Genomic DNA, 21,720 nt, shown 5'->3' with positions numbered 1-21,720 from the left:
GTAAGTTTCTCTGGCGCACCCTGTAGTAGTTGCTACCTGCTTTCCTCGAGTTTTTCTCTTATTTACGTGAAACATTTTTGGAGTTTAAATGAATTAATGAACTAGTTAATATTTTGAAAGCATCGAAAGTAATTGACAAATAAATACGGATGCTTGAATCTGATATATATATTTTGTTTTTTTTCATTACTGTTTTCCGTTACCCTCTTTACCGTCTATTAAAAACAATTTCTCATCTGTGTATCACGTTTCATATTTACAAATGTAGATATTTCGAGGCTGATTACGAAAAAATGTTTTTTTTAACAGAACTGCCCAATTCAATTGTGAAATTATTTCTCGTGTTTGAATTGGGGACCATAATTAGATTTATATCCCTTGTCAGAATTAGCTTCTAGGTCACTTACTATTTATATTATAATACAAAAGCAAATTACCGTATAACTGATAGAAAGCGGCAGTATGAAATCGGAAAGCTTCCTGAATGAAATCATTGTCTGATTGAAGAAAGACATTCCGACTTTATTCCTATTATCGTGTATATATATATTTGTTTTTGTATTACCACATGTATTACGATATATATACAACATTTATTATTGTTTTTTTTTAAATATTTTATTATTTATGTTATCACTATAATACGGCATTAGGCTAGTTTGGGGTATTAATAATAAAAAAATTGCAATCGTTAAATAGATGCAATAAAATAAATAAAGATAATTTATTATCGGTAATCTTTTCATAGTTTATTTGCTGCTCGGGATGGGGGCAACAATAATACATTATCGTTTGTAACGCATTAGATATCGAATTTAATGAATTTAAATGTATTATATTATGACCCTCTCTTTTATTTTCTCTATCGTGTACTTTGTTGCGTAATATGCATTTGTAAATTATGTATTTTGAATCTACATTATATTATAATTTTTTTTGCCGGTACCTACCCTATTACCCTGGAAGTGAGGCATGGAACTGGCAGAGAAAGGATGAAAGTAGATTGAATGCTGTTGAAATAAGATCCCTGAGGCGTATGTGTGGTTAAACCATATACGATCCTGTGTGAAATGTGGAGATTTGCAAAGAGTGCAAGGCAGGTGTAAGCGTAATGAGTAAGATTAAGAAAGGGACGCTTAGATGCTTTGAGCATGTAGAGCGAATGAGTGAAGAAATTAGTGTAAGGAGGATATATGATGCAAATGCGAATGGTAGCAGAAGTCGGGGACGCCCGAGGAAGACATGGCACGATCAAGTGAATCAGATACTTGAGTCGGGCCATGTCAAGAGTCAGAATAATAGAAGAGTATGTATGAATGTGAATGAGGCAAGGAATGTGTGCCAAGACCGAGTTATTTGGCGGTCCGTCCTCTCTGCTTCCCTCTGCGGGGAAACGGCGAAATGGTTAGTTAGTTAATTTGTTTTTTTATGCTACCTGCAGTTCTGAAACTATTTTTTCTCTCTCTTTCTCGTATATTATAATATACAATTGAATAACTACCACGCTTTATGTCCACTTTTGAGTTTTTTTGTTACGTAAATATTTTTAAAAAATGTTGTTTTCCATATGCACTACATCACGAATATAAAAAAAACTGTAAACATTTGTAAATATCCATCAGGGCTTTGATGATTAACAATTTTTTTTTTAATGTATTTATATGTTTCTAGATTGTTAGATTGATATAATGACTCTATGATAATATTATATTTCGGAAAATGTTTCCTACGTAAATGGTAACAGGTATGAAACTATTTAAGAAAAGCATAAGTACTGGTTTGGAAATAGCACAAAAATGTTCAGTAAAAAATAATAGTTATTATTATTACTAAAATAATATTCTGACGGGAAGAGTTTGTAGTTTTCCAATACAGTCCAAAACATTGAAGTGACCCACCGCTGGCCCACCCCGGTATAGGTGACTTATAGTCACCCCTTCGGAGCTCTCGCAAGAATCTAATGTTTTTGTGTAAACGACTCTACATAATATAAGAAAGAATCTAGACCTTCAAAGTCCCCGCATACAGTGTTAGGAAGCGGTATGCGAGCGCTTACAGGTAAGTAACTACAGAGCAATAAATGCTTAATATGGAATTTAAAAAGTTATATTCTTTGTGATATGCGTTCCGTTTATGATTTCTGAAAGAGGAAGTTAACGTTTAGTAGAATTTCGTTTTGTCAGCTGCTTGTCTTTTTGAGGTTAAAATACGTAATACATAGCAATGAGCCGCTTTGGACGAGTGTTCCTGTCTGTTGGTTAATGATGTAATTTCTAAAGTTCCAATATATATACATTTACATTTACATTAACCCAGGAGGCCCCGAGGAAAATAATTATCCTCAGGGCCTATGTCATATTTGGGGATGCTGTGTGGAGGGTCCTTTTAAGAAAAGGAAGAAGAGGAAGTTTTGGGCAGGAATCTGGGGGTCAGTGTAAGAGAAAGAAGTGTAGGAGAAAGACCTGTTGGAGAGGTCAAAACCAGTCTCTACCAATCTGGCACACCACGCAGCTGGTGGGCAGAATTATTCGCCGCCTTGATCCGGACCACTCCTGCTAAGCCACCAAACGTAGCTAACCACGTTGGGAGTTTTGAATTTGTTGGGTATCCAATTAATGGTTCCCGGGGCGATGGTACCTATTCCCACCTCCCAAATTGTAAATTATAATAATTTATTAATTATATGGTTATAATAATAAAACATATTGGGTGTTTTATGTATTTACTCCATAGATGTATTGGTGTATTCTCTGTAATATATTGGTGTATCTGTTTTATGTAGACTATGAAAAAAATCAATAACTGTGATTAGACCGTAATTGTAGACATAACAGTCATGTTTACCAGTGAATTTTATAAATTTTCAAACGTATGGGAAACACCGTTTTAATCAATATTCACCAAGAAGATGACACAATGACATCGAACATTATATGTCGATGCTTAATAGTGAATTTTTTTATACGTACTTACATAGAATCATTTAATTATGTAACGGTTTCAAATTCAGTCAAATATGTAAAAAAACATATTACTACTACAGATGAAAATCCATAAACTCTCCACATCGTTTGAATACTAATAAAAGTCGATTTTTTATATGACCTGAAGACATTTTACTTTTTGTTCGGGAATTATCTCGGAAATCTGCTAGTTATTAAACTTGTTACTATCTACTGAAACCTTTAAAACGTCACAAAATCTTTGAAATCAATCAGATGGAAATCTTGTGAAAGAATCACGAACTTCCGCTGTGATTTTACTATAATTGAACCCATAAAGACCTTTAGAAGGAAGAGACGCCTAATAAATTTACCCAAAACCATTACGCAAGATATAAGGGAGTCCTTGTAATTCAAAGACTAACTCACACTCTTGCTCTTAAATAACTTAACTGTCAAAAACTAAAACTCATTATGTAAAATAAATTGAAGGAAATGAGAATCGTTTTTAAAAAAAAGTTTGAGTAGTCAAACGAATTTTCAGTATCTCGTGAAGTAACAGCGCGAGACTTACTTGTAAAAAACTAAAGACCCTTGCAGTTCTGTAAAAACTCCCCTCGTGTTAATCAGCTGTTAAACTAAACAATATGTATTTCATTTTGGAAGGCGGATTTTTGGATAACCAACACCTCTGCCATAGGTCACCCCAAGTGGTTCGCTACGTTTGGTCATTTAGCAGGGTTGTCCGGGTTCATCGGGTGAGGTGTGTTCAGAATGCAGCTGCGTGGCGGGCCAGATCGGGAGAGACCGGTTGAGGGAGACTCGTTCACTTCTCCTGTCGGACTCTCTCGACCCATCGCCTTGCATCGCAGTGGGATGGATTCATATGTCCGTCACTCCTGGACACACAAACTTTCAGGTTCCTACCCAATACCCATCCCTCATATCTTTGTCCTTTCCTTTATTTCCTTAAATTACCCTCCACACGGCATTCCCAAAGATGCATAAATGAAAAGATGTGAAAAATGTTTTATTGACGAAGTAAAAATAACTAGAGGTAGTTAATATAACCTGAACTTCGCTCGTCAAGCCTCGAAAGCCTTCAGTGTATACAAAAATAATGAGCTTCCGGCTGTAAAAACACCCTTTCTTCCACATAAATCTATTAAAATATTATTTTTTCGCGAGGGTTTGGACTTTCACTTTCACGTGATGACGGAGGGGGATGCTAATGTTATGAATAGTGGGCGTGGGGCGGGGGGCGGGGGGCGGGGGTGGGTGGCCTTAACCTTCCCGCACATTGACCTCGGCATAGCGAGAGTAACTCCTTGCGCTCCGTGCGCAGTTAAAGTGTCAGAGGTTTTAGCACGAAAGGCGTAAATTTGAGTCCCCCCGCGAGCGCGGTTAGTTTGCGTTTGGTCAGTTTAACGACGGTTGTTCCACTGCGGAATGAAAGGGCTGTTTCGTACTTTTAAGCGGACAGTGATTGCAAGCGACATAATGCGGGAACACAAACCGTCCTTATTTCGTTTAAGATACAAGAGAGGTTCCGTGATATACTCAACTTTTATTTTGTTTAAACATTAAACTTTATTTGTTACTTCAGATAAGTTTTTACGAATGCCGGTCGAAACACTAAAACTGTTAAATACATAAAATACGTGAATGACCGCACGATGACTGATCAAATCATCTAAAACTTGAGGACCTCGCATAAATGCCAAATCATCTCATTTATTAAAGGTCGTACCTACATGCATTTTTCGCATGGATTTTATTTTCAATGAACTCAGTCTTTAGTTCTTCTTTGGTAACTTCCATATATCACTCACATACGGTTGATATCAAAACTTTTTTATTTAATTTTTGGTAATCTTTACCCTTCTGTCCAGGCCCCAGTTGCTCAGAAAACATTCTTCACAAAGACTAGGACTAATCTACTTGTTACAAGGATACCTTTACCTTACCTACATCCACCACAAGATAAGCATATTTATTAATCCTACATACCAGAGGCGGTTCGTGATAGTACAATCTATATGTTACACATATATGAAAAAATCCCATGACGGTGTTAACCATATCATTTACAGATTTTTCCTTAGATCTAAAGGAATTTCATCACAAACCTGAAATAATATAATGTCTTAATTTTTATTTTTTATATATTCAATAATATTATTATTGGGTTTATAAAAACAGTTTATTTTTAAACAAGTTCTGCTGTGTAATTATTATTACGCGTGACAGCTGTTTCGCCCTCTGAAGGCATTATCAAACTGTGGGTAGCCCACTTACAGACGATACATTTATATTATTTCTAGGTAGGTATTTTAATTTCAATTACTGATTTCTTAATTGATTTTTGAGTAAAATATTAGAAATTATTAATGGTTATTACCCCAGCAAAGTTTCCCCAATTAGTGTAATGTTTAAATTTGACTGAATGTCTTAATGTTAGTTATTCCCAAACGATGACTCATAGGGTTATTTTAATAGCATAATTAAGTACTTCATAGTGTACTCATATTTGCCCTAGGTTTGAAGATATCTAGTAGGGGTGAACGAATTATATTTGTTTGTTCATTAATTAGAATAGCTTTCGGATTATTAGAGTTTTTGTTAATTTCTAACTGTTCTAAAAGATTCAGTTTACGGCCTTTATTTTGAACGTGTAACGGAGTTGGTTTATTATTATCATTAAGTGAGTGATTTTCATCTAGGAGATGTTTGGCAAATTGAGATTGCATTTTATTATTATTTTTAAAAGATCTAATATGTTCTTTGAACCTAGTGTTAAAGGACCGGCCCGTTTGTCCAACATAAACAGCGTTGCATTCGTCACACTGGAGTTTATAAATGCCACTATTTTGTAATTTGAGTACCTTACTTTTTGAGTTTTTAAGAGATGATCCTAAGTTATTATTTGTGCGGAAGGCAATATCTAAGCCAGACTTTTTGAGGACTTTGGCAATTTTATTAGATGTCTGTCCGATGAATTCTAAACACCCGAATTTATTATTCGTCTTATTATTAGTCGCTGGGTAAATTAATTTAAGGTTATTTTTGTGTTTGTTATTATTAATTATTTTTTCAATGTCTCTACCCTTGAAGCCATTATTTTTAGCAATAGTTAGGATTGTATTTTTTTCCTTCTCGTATGCTTTCTTGTCGAGTGGGATGTTATTAAGCCTATGTACCATTGAGTGGTAGGCAGATAATTTATGTGACCATGGGTGTAAAGATTTATAATTAATGGTCGTATCTGTAAACGTAGGCTTACGGAAAATTTCAAACGTATGTTTATTATTTTCTCTACCGATTGTTAGGTCTAAAAAATTGATTTTATTATTACACTCTCTTTCAACCGTAAAGCAGATTTTACGGTTGATGGAGTTAGCAAATGTGACAAAAAGATCTAATTGTCTGTTGGTACCTTTCCAACAGACCAAAATGTCGTCAACATAACGAACATAGTAAATGATGTGTTTGTTAAAGATTGAATTTAAAATTTGTTTTTCAATGTAATCCATAAATATTTCTGCAAGAAGTGGACTGAGGGGCGATCCCATTGGTAATCCGTCGTTTTGTTGATAGAATTTATCGTTAAACTCAAAGTAGTTAGTTTCCACACAAATTTTAAATAGATCGAATAATTCTTTTTTAGTAACTGGGTTTATATTAGATTCGTCTAAAATATCTTCAATGATTTTAAGGCATTCTTGAATAGGGATATTGCTAAAGAGACTGACCACGTCTAAAGATATGAACTGGCAATTGTGCGGTAGATTTATGTTTTTTATTTTGTTTACAAGTTCGAGAGAATTTTTAACGCTATGTTTTGGGTAGAATTTAGTATGTTGTTTGAAAAGAAAGTTAAGTTTTTTGGCGAGTATTGTCGTTGGGGCGTTTATAAAAGAAACAACGGGACGTATGGGGATATTATCCTTGTAAAATATTTTCTAATATTTTACTCAAAAATCAATTAAGAAATCAGTAATTGAAATTAAAATACCTACCTAGAAATAATATAAATGTATCGTCTGTAAGTGGGCTACCCACAGTTTGATAATGCCTTCAGAGGGCGAAACAGCTGTCACGCGTAATAATAATTACACAGCAGAACTTGTTTAAAAATAAACTGTTTTTATAAACCCAATAATAATATTATTGAATATATAAAAAATAAAAATTAAAATGGAGTTCTACAAATTAAACTTAATAACAATAAATAATGTCTTAAATTACAAAAAAATGTTTTAAATTCCATGAAATTAACAATTTACGCAAGAAACTGTTCATTTTTTAATAGAAAAGGAAAATCTTCGGAAAAATCTGTTGTTTCTTGCAAAATACTATTGGTATAAATTTTGTGTTGAAAAATCTCATTGGTGATGACAAATGTTTACAGGTTACTTGCTGCTGCTATGGCGTCACTACTATGTAAGTATTAAGTGCTGATTTTCATAATGTATGTGTGGGGTTCGGGATTCACTTCGGACTCCCTTTTTTAAGCACGGAATTCGAATGACATTGAAATTTTAGTCTGAGACTACAGATCTTAAATACATAATGTATTATAGAGCTCAAAATTTTTAAAATAAAGTTTAATAAATAATTTAGACAGATTAAATATATAAAGTACCCTCTGAACTTTGGAGCCCACCGTGGTGTTGGACTCCTTCTCGTCCGTGATCTTGATGTCCCTGAAATCCAGTTTCCAGAGCAAGCTGTCCAGCTCCTGCTCGTAGCGCCAGTTGCGGTACAGCGCCAGGGCCACCACGGCCAGCAGCAGCAGCGCGCCGCCCGCCACTCCGCCGGAGATCTCCCCCGTGTGACCTGAGGGGTGAGGGATCTCTCTATTAGCAACCAACTAGCATGGGGCACAGGTACAGCTCAACAAGAGGAAGGTCCTAAAGGATGATGGGTATAACCAACTCCTGCTCGTAGCGCCAGTTGCGGTACAGCGCCAGGGCCACCACGGCCAGCAGCAGCAGCGCGCCGCCCGCCACTCCGCCGGAGATCTCCCCCGTGTGACCTGAGGGGTGAGGGATCTCTCTATTAGCAACCAACCAGCATGGGGCACAGGTACAGCTCAACAAGAGGAAGGTCCTAAAGGATTATGGGTATAATCAACTCCTGCTTGTGGCGCCACTGTAGTGCTGGGGATGGTGGTGTGAAGAGTTCGTAGTATCACACTACAGTAGTTGTTCCATTGTTTACTGTATCTGAGCGCCAGATGCCGAGTTCGTGTGCTGTATGCTGCCACGGGAACATGATTTAATATTTATTATTCTTCAAATATATCAACTTTAACTATATTTTGTTCATCTTTAACTTTAAACAAAGCTTTGGGTAAGAGTACTTAAATAAATATATTCATGTAGTGGTGTGCAGGGTGCGGCGGGGTGTTTAGAATCTAAATAGAAGCTTAGTTTAAATAGTCTTACTCTTAATTGAAATCTCAAAGATTTCCGATTAATGTCAATATAAAAATGACGTATTTTTGATAGACTTACTAATGCACTTCTCCCCGCGGAAGCCGCACGGGGGCTCCGCTATCGGGGGGCCCTCGCCCAGCCACTGGATGGCGTGCGTCAGCTTCAGCTCCTACAAAAACATTTCATTCTGATTAAATTTGAAAGGCACGGAGAAAGTCAACATTGAAAAATGAACACCTCACATGAACTTAAGTTTTTCTAGTTTATAGAATTTTATTTATTTAACTTGCCAAACTTGCTCGTAACCCTCAGTAAATCATGTTTATCAAAAGCATACTTAAATTACCGCGAAAGTGACGCCTATCCACCACCCAAATCAGCTCTGTCCAATTTCACTTTCAAGTTTACGTAACATAAAAATGTGTTTCAGGTTTCACCTATAAAATATCACTTTTAAAGCTAACTTTTAATCGTTTATATTTTTGTATTTCCACCATCTTCTGCACTTCCTTTCCCTTCGCTAATTATGGAATGGATTTTTTTTAATAATAATTTCATTAAAAAATACCATAAGTATGTTAATTTGGTGTCATTACAAATGGGAAACTCTACAGTATAAAACACGTATTACATATTTATTTACTCTTCAATAATTACAATATTGCTTATTTTATTGATATTTTGTTTTATTTGGAAAACCAACAGTTATAATATTTTATAATGTATAGCGATATAGTAATGTAAAATACAACCAATAATAGGTTTCCACTGATGTATCTTAATTATTTAGTGAATATAAAACAAAAAAAGTTACATTGGCCTATGGGGATGGGATGGGATAGAGGAAGGGAGTGGTATGGGATAGAAGAAGGGATGGGTGTGGGATGGATATAGTCTATGTTATGAGTAACATGCTATTTTCTTGATTTTGTTCTGATTCTATTATTTTTTGATTTTGGATTAAAAAATGCGAGGTGTTCTGTTAAATAAGTCAAATGTGTTGTACGAATTGTTGAAATATGGGAAGACCGGTGAATGAATGTATTTTGTTTTGAGTTAGTGTTGGATAATGAGGGATGTTTAATATGTGGTTTCGTCTGGTTTGGCTGATGGGCACCCTTAATTGAATTCTTTCTATCTATTCTAGTTAAGAAGTTAGTAGTAGTTTCTTTCTATCTTCTTGTACACGGGTACAATCATCAGTGCACTTGAAAGGAGAAAATATTTTCATATCATCTGCATATAATAAAGTTCTGAAGTGGTGAAAGCATTTTCCAATGTAATTTATGTATGAGTATGTTAAATAATAATGGTCGCGGTGATGACCCTTGGGGTACTCCCGACGGTACGGTTACCCGGTTCGATTTATAGCCACCTAAAACTACTGCTTGACTGCTGTTTGTTGTGTAGGATGAGAGCCATCTGAGGAGGTCTCCCTAACAAAAATAATGTGTTTCCATTAAAATTCTTGATTGTTTGAAAGAAACGGTCACTCGGTATAAGCCAAACACTATTTCACTTTGTCATTAAATGCTTACGCTGATAAATTAAAAAATGGGATTAATTTATTCCAGAAAATTTATACATCAATTATTTTGCCAAACAGCGGCGAAATGGGCATGGTGGGGGGTCAGAGGGGACATCTAAGTCCGTGGTATGCGTTCCAGTCTCATGCCAGGCGTCGCCCTGCGGACCTTATCAATCCGGCCAGGGATTGAACGGAACAGGCATTTAATAATAATGAAACATTTATTTGCCTCTAGATAAATTTTACATATTTTTCACATATTTTTTGACAACAAATTCTATTGACAAAAAGGTCACTGAGTTTATGAGGCAGTGAGAACCCAGGAGGTCTCTAAGTGGGGTCGTGGTGCACTTTCTCACAAAATGGCGCTGTGAAATTTATCTAAATAATGTTTATATTAAATTACATTAAAAACGGGGAATATCGCCAAGTCAAGTCTCTATCTTGGCAAACATTCTTGGTTTTTCACATATTTACGCTGTCTTAAATATTATCTTACGCTATTCCAATTCCCGACAGAACCATTTCAAGATTTATTTATTTATTTCATTTAAACGCCCATAGGGCTTTTACATACAATGCAATTATGTTTTTTAAATACAATTATGGGAATTGGTAGTGAGACAATGCAAGATATGGATGTTGTTGTTGCAGTGTTTATTAAGTTTCAGGATAATACATTTATTGAGTCAGTTGCCGTGACGAGGAGATGATGTAGGACAGATGTTGAATACTCCGGTTGCTGCGATGATGTGGTGGTCAAGCGCGGGTCAGTGAGTCGACGCCGGGCGCTGGTGACCGGGACTCGATGAAGGTCAGGCACTGGCGAAGAACGAAGGTCTTCAGGCACTCCAGTGCTGACGAGACTGCCAAAGGTGCGGTGGACCTTGTAGGCAGTTGAACGGGCGCGGTGTGACCAGTGAGGATGCTGCGTGTCCTCGTGGTGGTCATGATGCGTGGAAGAAGCGCTGGTCAGAGACGCTGGGACCAGGGCGCTTGTAATCCGAGTAGCGCTTGCCAGGGACGACGATCCGGACAAGGCGCTAGGTTGATGTCCCGGTAGAGTCCATGATAGTAAGGGCGAAGCCGGGTATGTGTCCTTTGCGGAGGGGCGCAGGGCCCCCAGTTGTCACTGGAACGATGTGGAATGAATGACTGACTGACTGACTTGAGGTGAAGAAGGATCGAAGCGTGACGTGGGGGGAACCGGCCATGGTGGCCGATTCCTCCATTACGCCGAGTTGAAGATCTCGAGTAGGATGATGTCGCGTGGAACTTGTTGACTGGAGTGATGTGGTATGAAGACCGATGGTGACTGACTGTTGACTGACTGATGTACTCAAGTCCTCCACCGCTTATATAGCTGCTGATTCCTTTGTTCTCGTCTGCCACGGGTTGGAGTAGCGTCTGGACTTCGAACCCGCAGAACTGCTGACTCGGTTTTTTTGTCTGGGCGTTTGCATCATCCTATATGCAAGTCAGCAGTCTACGTATGATGGTACCGATATATTATTATTGAAGTCTCGAAAGAATAATTGCTGTCGCGGCTGTTTAACACATGCCGTCTGGTTATGATTTTGATGACTCTAGGAGCGGTGACATAACCGCTACACAATAACAGTAAAGAGTTTACATAATATATAAGAATATAAAGATTACATAAAATATAAGATTTAACAATGCATAGGTTAACAAAATATAGGTAACATGAAACAAGAGTTTACGAAACTTAGGTAACATGAAATTTAAAAGAATAAAGATGTTGTTAATTCAATCAGGCCATTTGTTACACGAGCGTTCCTAAACTTTCTTCCACAGGCAATCGTGTTTCTGTACGAGGGAAACTTTGCGTGTGATTTTACGGGGTGGTTGAGTATCACAAAAAGTCCTTGTGTAATTTTGAATATAAGAGAATGGTAAAGTATAATGTTAGGTGGCTATCTCACCTAGTTGTATTCCACGTCAATGGTTCGGGCGCATAAGGCCTCCGCACTCCGGCTCATGGGATATCTTTGTTGGAGGGGAATTTCCACCGAAACTCGGTTACAGTATATTACAATAGTGTGTTTACACACTCGGGACATTTGTCATTTTTCATCATGTTCCGCGCGGTCGTTTTTCATTGAAATTGCTTTCGTGCCTATTTAAATATTTATTTAGCCTTTTATTAAGCCGGTCGCCAAAAATGTGTAAAATGAATGCAGCACGCGTGACACGCTGTTATAATGGACTACGTATGACGTCACTGAAATTGAATTTCGTAAAATATTTTAATACAGAACATAGTAAGTGCCCAAATATTAAAAAGCGTGAACATTGAACATGTTACGCCATATAACACACATGTACTCCAGCACTAATAATGTTTCCTACTTTTAATGAAGCTTTTGTGCCGGGAACTCACCAAGTCGAGCACACGAGTAAAATAAAGTTGCCCACCAAATAACCACTTATTGTCACGCACGCTGCGCCGGCGCCGGCCGCGTCCTTAATATGGGTGTACTAAAAAGGACACGACTTATGTAATTTATTAGAATATTGATATCCATAGATTTTTACTTAAGTTAGGAAGGTGGGTGAATGAAGGAAACAATTCGATATATACCAGAAAAAAATATGCGACTTTAAAAACGGTCAACGTCTAAATAGCAGTTGGATTAGGTATGAAAAAGCCCGGCGGAATCGACAGCACATTGAAAGAGGTAATAAATGACCTAGCAACATTAAGGCAAGGAAGTAAAGAAAGGTCGCGCCAGAAGGTGATTGCTTTTCGGAAATAGCGGGCTGCTAGATGGGCGTGCAAATTGGTATTTTCGTCAAACCCTCTCAAGTGCGAAATGGAATTTCCACCGGAAGACGTGGCGCGCCCAGAGCAGATAGCCGAGAGAGCGTAAACACTGTGTCTTATAGGCAGACTTACTCCGGACTCCACGCAGAGGGTGCACCACGCGTAATGAATATATTACTAATAACAGAATTCACCACGCACGCGAGCATTTACTGTAGGCGGTAAACAATGGGGCGACAGAAAACAATTTAGATGTGTCCTGTTGAATTAGATGGATGTAAATAACTTTATTATTTTTCGGAATAACTTATTGAGTAAAACCTCAAATTATAATATTTAAATATTGAAGACAATATTAGTGATTTTTAAACGCAAATCTGAAACAGAAAAATCAGAAAAGGAAACGGTCACATCTGGGACTCGAACCCAGGACCCTTGTCTTTCCGGGACAATGCTCTGTCCAAGAGCAAGTCAAGAGCATTGTCCCGGAAAGACAAGGGTCCTGGGTTCGAGTCCCAGATGTGACCGTTTCCTTTTCTGATTTTTCTGTTTCAGATTTGCGTTTAAAAATCAATAATATTGTCTTCAATATTTAAGTAAATAACTTTGATTATAGTTTTAATCATTTCAGACATTTAGAAATAGTATGAACACGAAGATTAAAGGCTTCTATTTATGTTTGGTCTTGTTTAGAAGTTCAATATGTTTGACATTTTAATTTTACAGTGTTTGAGAAAGAAAGTACAGAGTTTGGCTGTTCCGTACAGATTGGACATATTTACAACATGAACCTAAGTAACCTAGTCACGAAGCCAGATTTTTGTCGCGCCAGCAGTAAAGGGGGTGTTAACCAGATTTAATGTTCATAAGGTTCTCCGTAAGGGTGTCGTTTCCGTGAAAAATACAAAATTGTTACGTGTAATGTTTATTTTTATTAAAAAGTGAGGAAAAATAGATTAAAATGGAAGGCAACTCTCAAACTTTGCTTTATTAATGTATTTACTTAATCAGCAAACAAAGAGTGATGAAAATAAAAATATTAATAACCTTGCGTTGAAGCTGACGAAACACAGTTTGATGCCTTTGAGAGAGGAAACGGACCTCACGTGCAAAAGTTAAGTTTTGTGGCAATCATTTTGAGCTGTCACTCAGCTATACTTTAAATTTTTCCATAAAAATTTTGTAAAATATGTTTTCAGTCCCTATAAAGTTCTATGTTTTGTAGTTATTCTTATTTGTGGTATATATTTAAAAAATAAAATAAGTCTCTGATAAATCAGTCTCAACTTCACCTGTTGTCTTACGATGCCTTGGATTGATATTGAGCTGCAAGTTTTGGTCCGCAACCAATTTTTAAAAATAAAATATTAATATCAGAACATTAGTTTGATGTGTCACGACCGATATAAAATTAATTGTAAAAAGTCTTTGCACGTAACGGAAAACCCTTGAAATATCCTAAAAACCCCTCTCTCCACCGCACGTGTTTTTATTCTTCTAATCAATCAATGTGTAATTTGTTGTAGTTTTGGTGGTGGTTTGAGAAAACGTATTTCTTCGAACCCAGTTAAATTACTTGTTTAATCTTTTTTAATGTTTAAAAAAAATTATGTGAGTAAAAAAATAAACTAAGGAAACTGAACGATATTTATAAAACCAAATGTTTAAATACTTAAGGGCCACTGAATTTTAATTTTGTGTTAGTAATTACTTTTATTTACAAAATAATTACTTCATATTGATAGACGTTAACCTCCCATAAGCCCTTTTTTAATGTGAATACCGCACTAGAGTCCCAACTGCTTCTAACCGTCTGGAGCCAGTGAGATCAAGGCAACCCCAATGAAAAACATTGTCTTACATCATTATAATGTGATAAACCATAGATCAAAGTTGTAAATGTGGGTTTTATTGTGAATAACTATATATTTATTGTGAATAACTATACATTTATTGTGAATAACTATATATTTATTGTGAATAAATATATATTTATTGTGAATAACTATATATTTATTGTGAATAACGATATATTTATTGTGAATAACTATATATTTACTGTGAATAAATATATATTTATGTGAATAACTATATATTTAAAATGGTCGAATGTCTACATTAATTACGAAAAACTCAACAGAGTGAAAAATAATAGTCTATATCAGACTTTTTTTGTTATTTGTTTTTGGGGTGTTATGCCGTGTTGCGCTAACTCCTTCTTTAACCAACGTTTCGGACAGCATTGCAGTGTCCATCATCAATGCAATGCTGTCCGAAACGTTGGCTAAAGAAGGAGTTAGCGCAACACGGCATAACACCCCAAAAACAAATAACAAAAATACTTTTGACCGTGAAAATCTTAAATCATATTATATCAGACTTGATATTTTTTAATTATTTTGATAATTAAAAATATAATTATGAATGGCATGGGAAAGGTAGTTTTATACTTGTTTGGTAGCTGATTTCCATGAAATAACACCATGTTGCCTATCATATACCGTTAATTATTGGTGCAATTCCATTTTGAAATGACACATAAAAATTGTTTATCCAACAATAAAATCGACTTTTCGTTACAATCAAAATTACACAACTTCTTACTTTATATATATATATATATACTGCAAATCTCCTTTCAAATTACTCAAACAAAAGCGCAATAAATTCTACAACCTACCCTTCTTTTTTCGACATACTCTTTTGAGCGATAGCTTTAGAATTATAATTAAAATTATCACATAACCACAAAAAAGAACCGGTAGCGTGTTTTTTTTTTAGTTCAATCTCTTCTGAAAAAGTCTCCCCTTATCATCCTTCTGGAGGTTTAGCACGGACAATCGAGAAAGCCCTTCGTCAATACGATACTGATGAAATCCGTCATCTATGGCCAGTTAGCGATATTTGCGAGCACGGTACATATGTTCCGACAGTCGGTAAACAAAAGTCTCCCCTTATCATTCTTCTGGAGGTTTAGCACGGACAATCGAGAAAGCCCTACGTCAATACGATACTGACGAAATCCGTCATCTATGGCCAGTTAGCGATATTTGCGAGCACGGTACATATGTTCCGACAGTCGGTAAACAAAAGTCTCCCCTTATCATTCTTCTGGAGGTTTAGCACGGACAATCGAGAAAGCCCTACGTCAATACGATACTGACGAAATCCGTCATCTATGGCCAGTTAGCGATATTTGCGAGCACGGTACATATGTTCCGACAGTCGGTAAACAAAAGTCTCCCCTTATCATCCTTCTGGAGGTTTAGCACGGACAATCGAGAAAGCCCTACGTCAATACGATACTGACGAAATCCGTCATCTATGGCCAGTTAGCGATATTTGCGAGCACGGTACATATGTTCCGACAGTCGGTAAACAAAAGTCTCCCCTTATCATCCTTCTGGAGGTTTAGCACGGACAATCGAGAAAGCCCTTCGTCAATACGATACTGATGAAATCCGTCATCTATGGCCAGTTAGCGATATTTGCGAGCACGGTACATATGTTCCGACAGTCGGTAAACAAAAGTCTCCCCTTATCATCCTTCTGGAGGTTTAGCACGGACAATCGAGAAAGCCCTACGTCAATACGATACTGACGAAATCCGTCATCTATGGCCAGTTAGCGATATTTGCGAGCACGGTACATATGTTCCGACAGTCGGTAAACAAAAGTCTCCCCTTATCATTCTTCTGGAGGTTTAGCACGGACAATCGAGAAAGCCCTACGTCAATACGATACTGACGAAATCCGTCATCTATGGCCAGTTAGCGATATTTGCGAGCACGGTACATATGTTCCGACAGTCGGTAAACAAAAGTCTCCCCTTATCATCCTTCTGGAGGTTTAGCACGGACAATCGAGAAAGCCCTACGTCAATACGATACTGACGAAATCCGTCATCTATGGCCAGTTAGCGATATTTGCGAGCACGGTACATATGTTCCGACAGTCGGTAAACAAAAGTCTCCCCTTATCATCCTTCTGGAGGTTTAGCACGGACAATCGAGAAAGCCCTTCGTCAATACGATACTGATGAAATCCGTCATCTATGGCCAGTTAGCGATATTTGCGAGCACGGTACATATGTTCCGACAGTCGGTAAACAAAAGTCTCCCCTTATCATCCTTCTGGAGGTTTAGCACGGACAATCGAGAAAGCCCTACGTCAATACGATACTGACGAAATCCGTCATCTATGGCCAGTTAGCGATATTTGCGAGCACGGTACATATGTTCCGACAGTCGGTAAACAAAAGTCTCCCCTTATCATCCTTCTGGAGGTTTAGCACGGACAATCGAGAAAGCCCTTCGTCAATACGATACTGACGAAATCCGTCATCTATGGCCAGTTAGCGATATTTGCGAGCACGGTCAGAATATGTTCCGACAGTCGGTAAACAAAAGCCGCTGCTTTTGTCGCGGCCTCTAAAGTGTCGGATAAGCTGTGAAAATGCACAACTTTTCGGAAAATGTCGTTCGTTTTGCAAAATCACTGGCTTATTAATGCATGAGATAAAGTGACAAATCTATTATTAGACATTAAAGAAATGTTATTTACCAATTCATCTAAGACCCAGCCATTCCAGCCTCCAAACCAGCCTGCGTTACTAGTAATCTACAAAATGGTTGGAGGACAAAACACACAATAATAATAAAAATTGTAATAAGGAATATGACAACATTGTACAGTTGAAATTGAGATCTATTTGCAAATACTGGGACACTCTTAACATTTATCTTAATACCTTCTGGAAGTATATACATCTTTTGATGTTATGTGAAACAGCAATTACAAATGACCTAACTTGTCTCTACAAAATTCCTGGTTACAAATCTTACAACTATTGTCGAACAAAAAAAGGCGTTTTATAACTATATGTTAGGGATGAAATCACTTTTCTACAAAAAACGCTAAAAACAAACAATTGTAAAAGTGTATTTGGTATCATAACTTAATAATATAACAAAAAAACATTTTAGCAATATACCGTCCTACAAACCTCAGTAAATTGCTGTTTCTTAATGAAATCTCATCCAACTTATCAAATGTTATTAACCCGGTGGAAAATATATTAATTTAGATTTATCAAATCCTCAAAATCCAGTTCTTAATTCGTTCCAAAATATACTACCTAGCTATTATTTAATAAAGTGTATCAGCGATGTAACAAGGAAGCACTAGTAGCCGGCAATGTTACACGCACATGCATAGATCACATTTTATATACTTTCATTTTGTATTTGTGATTTCACTAAAGCGGATTTATTTGCGTCAGCACTTAACATTACGTACGGTAGTGCAATTACAAAAAACTTCAAAGAAAATACTTCTATAATATCCCAAAACCGTATAGATAAAAACATACGTAGCTATAATTAAACAAAATTGCGTTGACATTTATAAAATAAATTCAAAAACAATTAAAAAAAAGATGATTCGCTTTCTGACTTCTTTCGGGTTTCAACCCCAAAAATGCCATCTGCAATGAAATTTTTAATTATATTAAAAAAAAAAAAAATAAGAGACACCTCGTACAGAAGATGGAAAACTCACCAACTAATATCAAACCTACGAAAAAAATACAAATTATTCCGAAATACAATAAATATACCATCGCACCTTTGTAGGTATTATTAAATAAAAAAAAGTATTATACTTAATTATTAATGTCGCATACATTTGAGTGTATACACAATTTTACATTAGGGTGGATCGATTTTTTGTTTTTGTGTTTTTCTTAGCAGCGGGGTGTGGAATGGATGCTCTATGGGGATACCTTTAAAAGTCATTATGACAGCATTAAGATATTTTGAGTGCAAGTACTGCCCCAAGTCAATTCAAATTTTAAAAAAAACAGCGAGAAACTAGAAAAAGAAGGGTTTAATCTTTGCTCAATAAAAATAGTTAAAATATAAAAAAATTAACATTTCATTTACTTTTTTTTTTTTTTTTTTTTTTTTATAGTCGGAGGCGGTTTACTTACGTTCCCCGCGAGCACTTAGGCCATAGGCCCATTGTACTATCTCCCATTTTACCTCATTCCCTTGCCAGTAACCCGGTCCCTTTTATGAAGTTCACCAGGGCTGTCATTGGATATGTGGCGATGTCTTCTGGTTCCACACTGTGTCTTCCCAGGTATCTGAGCCTTATTCCCAGCAGAGCGGGGCATTGGCACCATAGGTGAATTGGAGTCTCTTCCTCCTCTTCACATTTCCTACAGATGTTGGTGTTTTCCACTCCCAACAGTTGCATGTGTCTCCTGAGATGGCAGTGTCCCGTTAATAGTCCTACCAGTTCCCTCAGTGAGTTTCTGTCCATATCGAGTAGTTGCCTGGTTCGGTTAGGGTCCGGTCCGTTTATGAGTACTTTAGATTGCCTCATTCCGGGTGCCTTCTTCCATTCCTTCCAGTGTTGGGATTTGACCCACCTCTTGATATGTAGTTTGGTGTGGCAAGCTGCTACTCCTACGGCCGGCTCAGATCCCACAAGTGGTGCTTTCGCCCCTTTCCTTGCTAGTTCGTCAGCCCGCTCGTTGCCCTCAATACCTTTATGTCCTGGTACCCAGAGCAGGGTTACTTTATTGATGGTCGCCAGTTCTATTAGGATAGTCCTGCATTCCATCACCAGTCTGGAGTCGCATCGGTTACTTTCCAGTGCCATTAAGGCCGCCTGGCTATCAGAACATATGTTTATGTTCTTATTTCTGTACCCGATACTCATATTCTCCTGTGCGCAGACTAAGATGGCTTTCATCTCAGCTTGAAACACAGTGCAGTGCATTCCTAGAGGTATACTGAGTTCCCTCTTAGATCCCTGTAGACAGACCCCGGCCCCTGTTCCTTCCTCCATCTTGGACCCGTCTGTGAACCAGATTAGTTCCTGTTTGGAGTTTGGACCTGGGACCGTGTCCCATTCCTCCCTTGTGGGGTACGTCACTTTAAACAGCTGTCCGAAGAAGTATTCGGCTTGTTTGCCGTCCTGCTTCATCCCAGCCGTCGGACTAATTGCCCTCAGTCTTATTCCTATCTCCGTGTGACTGTTTCTGGGCAACTCTCCTCTCCATTGGCCATTGCAATGTAACCTGTAGGCTGCCGCCATCGCCGCCCCCTCTATTTCTATGTTTAGTGGGGGTAGGTTCAGCAGCACTCCCATGGCTAGTATTGGAGTGGTTCTCATGGCTCCTGTGATGCTTCTGCATGCAAGTCCCTGTATGTGATTGAGTGTGACCATCACTGTTTTCAGTGTTGTTCTCCTCCACCAGACCAGGGCTGCGTGCATGATCCTTGGTTTTACAACGGCTGTGTAAAGCCATTGCATCATTTTAGGTTTGAGACCCCACGTTCTGCCGCAGATTCGCCTAGTTGCCCACATCAGAGCACAGGCCTTTCTGCCTACAGTTTCCACCTGGTTTTTCCAGCTCAGTTTGGCATCTATGATGACTCCGAGGTACTTAACCGTGTCAGAGGGTTCTAATTCCTTTCCATAGAAGGTTGGATTGCTCCATCCTTCTAGTTTCCTTTTACGCGTAAAGATTACTAGTTCTGTCTTGTCTGGGTTGACTGACAGTCCTGTTTCTTCACACCATTCTTCCACTGTTGCCAGTGTTGACTGTATAAGGCCTCGGGTTGTGTCTGCATCCCAACACCTTATTATGGTTGCAATGTCATCCGCATACCCTTGCGTATATAGGCCCCTGTTGTTGAGTTTCCGGATGAGGTTGTCCACCACCAGGCTCCACAGCAAGGGTGATAAGACCCCTCCCTGTGGACACCCTCGTGTCACCAGCACTTTGATGCTTACCTCACCCCTTGTCACCGTAAGTATCCGGCCTGAGAGCATGTTCCTCAGCCACCTTCTGGTGGTTTTGTCGAGTCCATGTCTTTCTGCCGCTTCATCAATGGATTTAATAGTGGTGCAGTTAAATGCTCCCTCTATATCCAGGAATAGCCCTACCGCCAGTTCCCCAGTCGCTTGTGCCTGCTCCAGTTTGTACACCAACCTGTGCAGTGCCGCGTCGACTGACTTACCTGCTTGGTAAGCAAACTGTAACTCGTGGAGGGGCTTCTCTTTCAATGCCCCGTCCCTTATGTACCTGTCCATTAGCCTCTCCATTGTCTTCAGAAGAAATGAGGTGAGGCTAATTGGGCGGAATGCACCTGGCTGGTCGTAGTCAGCTCTCCCCGGTTTGGGTATGAACACTACCCTTGTCTTCCGCCATGGTATGGGGATGTATCCGAGGGCACAGCATGCCCTCAGGATCTTCGTCACCGGAAGTAGGATTGTATCTAGGCCCCTCTGTAGAAGTGCCGGAAAGATTCCATCCTCTCCTGCGCTTTTAAAAGGGTCAAACCCTCTGATTGCCCATTTAACTCTGGAGGGAGTAACTATTTTAGCCGCAGTGTCCCAGTCCTTACCTTCCCGTGTAACTCGGGCTGGTGGTGGACCGGTATCATCTGCTTCTAACTTTTTGTAGCCGGGAAAATGTTTCCCCAGCAGTACCTCCAACTCCTCCTCCCAACTGTTGGTATATCCTCCATCAGCTTTTTTGAATGGGCCTTTTGCTGCCCCTGGGTCTTTTGCAAGAATTTTTTGGATTCTTGCAGTCTGTGGGATGGTTTCCACCTCCCCACAGTATTTCTCCCAGGAGCATGTTTTGGCTTTCTGGATTGCCACCTTGTACTCTTTCTGGTATTGCTTGTGGGCATCCCAGTTTCCTGACTTTTTGGCCTTGTTGAAAGCTTGCCTTACTATTTTCCGTAGCTCCTGCAGTCTTCTGCTCCACCACGGTGTTTGGTCCCTGGTACTTGTCTTCAGAGGGCAGCTATTTTCGTATGCCCTTATCATTGAGTCCCTCAGTACTTCTACTGCGTCCTCAATTTCTTCGGGGCATCCGTATTTAGCTGGGAATCTTGTCATTCCTATATTTAGTTCCTCCGAGTATCTAGTCCAGTCAGTTGCTTTTGGGTTCCTATATGTATCGGTCCCCGTTTTGCTTGTTTCTCCCTCTAGTTTAAA

At 38.3% G+C, this 21,720-nt stretch overlaps 1 protein-coding gene across 1 annotated transcript in view; it reads right to left on the bottom strand.

The window, feature by feature from the left end:
* LOC149421351 (guanylate cyclase 32E) overlaps positions 1 to 21,720 on the bottom strand; it is a 209,923-nt gene that overhangs the window by 86,855 nt on the left and 101,348 nt on the right. The window contains exons 9-12 of the mRNA XM_089634696.1: positions 8,462 to 8,552; positions 7,588 to 7,781; positions 5,909 to 5,929; positions 3,368 to 3,372 (exon numbers count right to left, since the gene is read on the bottom strand). Of these exons, the coding sequence (XP_089490822.1) occupies positions 3,368 to 3,372; positions 5,909 to 5,929; positions 7,588 to 7,781; positions 8,462 to 8,552 (311 nt within the window). The remainder of the gene's footprint in view (positions 1 to 3,367; positions 3,373 to 5,908; positions 5,930 to 7,587; positions 7,782 to 8,461; positions 8,553 to 21,720) is intronic.

The sequence above is a fragment of the Hesperophylax consimilis genome, chromosome 8 (genome assembly GCF_061612785.1).
Source record: "Hesperophylax consimilis isolate HC1 chromosome 8, BYU_Hcon_1.0, whole genome shotgun sequence".
Taxonomy (NCBI): domain Eukaryota; kingdom Metazoa; phylum Arthropoda; class Insecta; order Trichoptera; family Limnephilidae; genus Hesperophylax; species Hesperophylax consimilis.
This window is presented reverse-complemented; position numbering and strand designations above follow the sequence as displayed.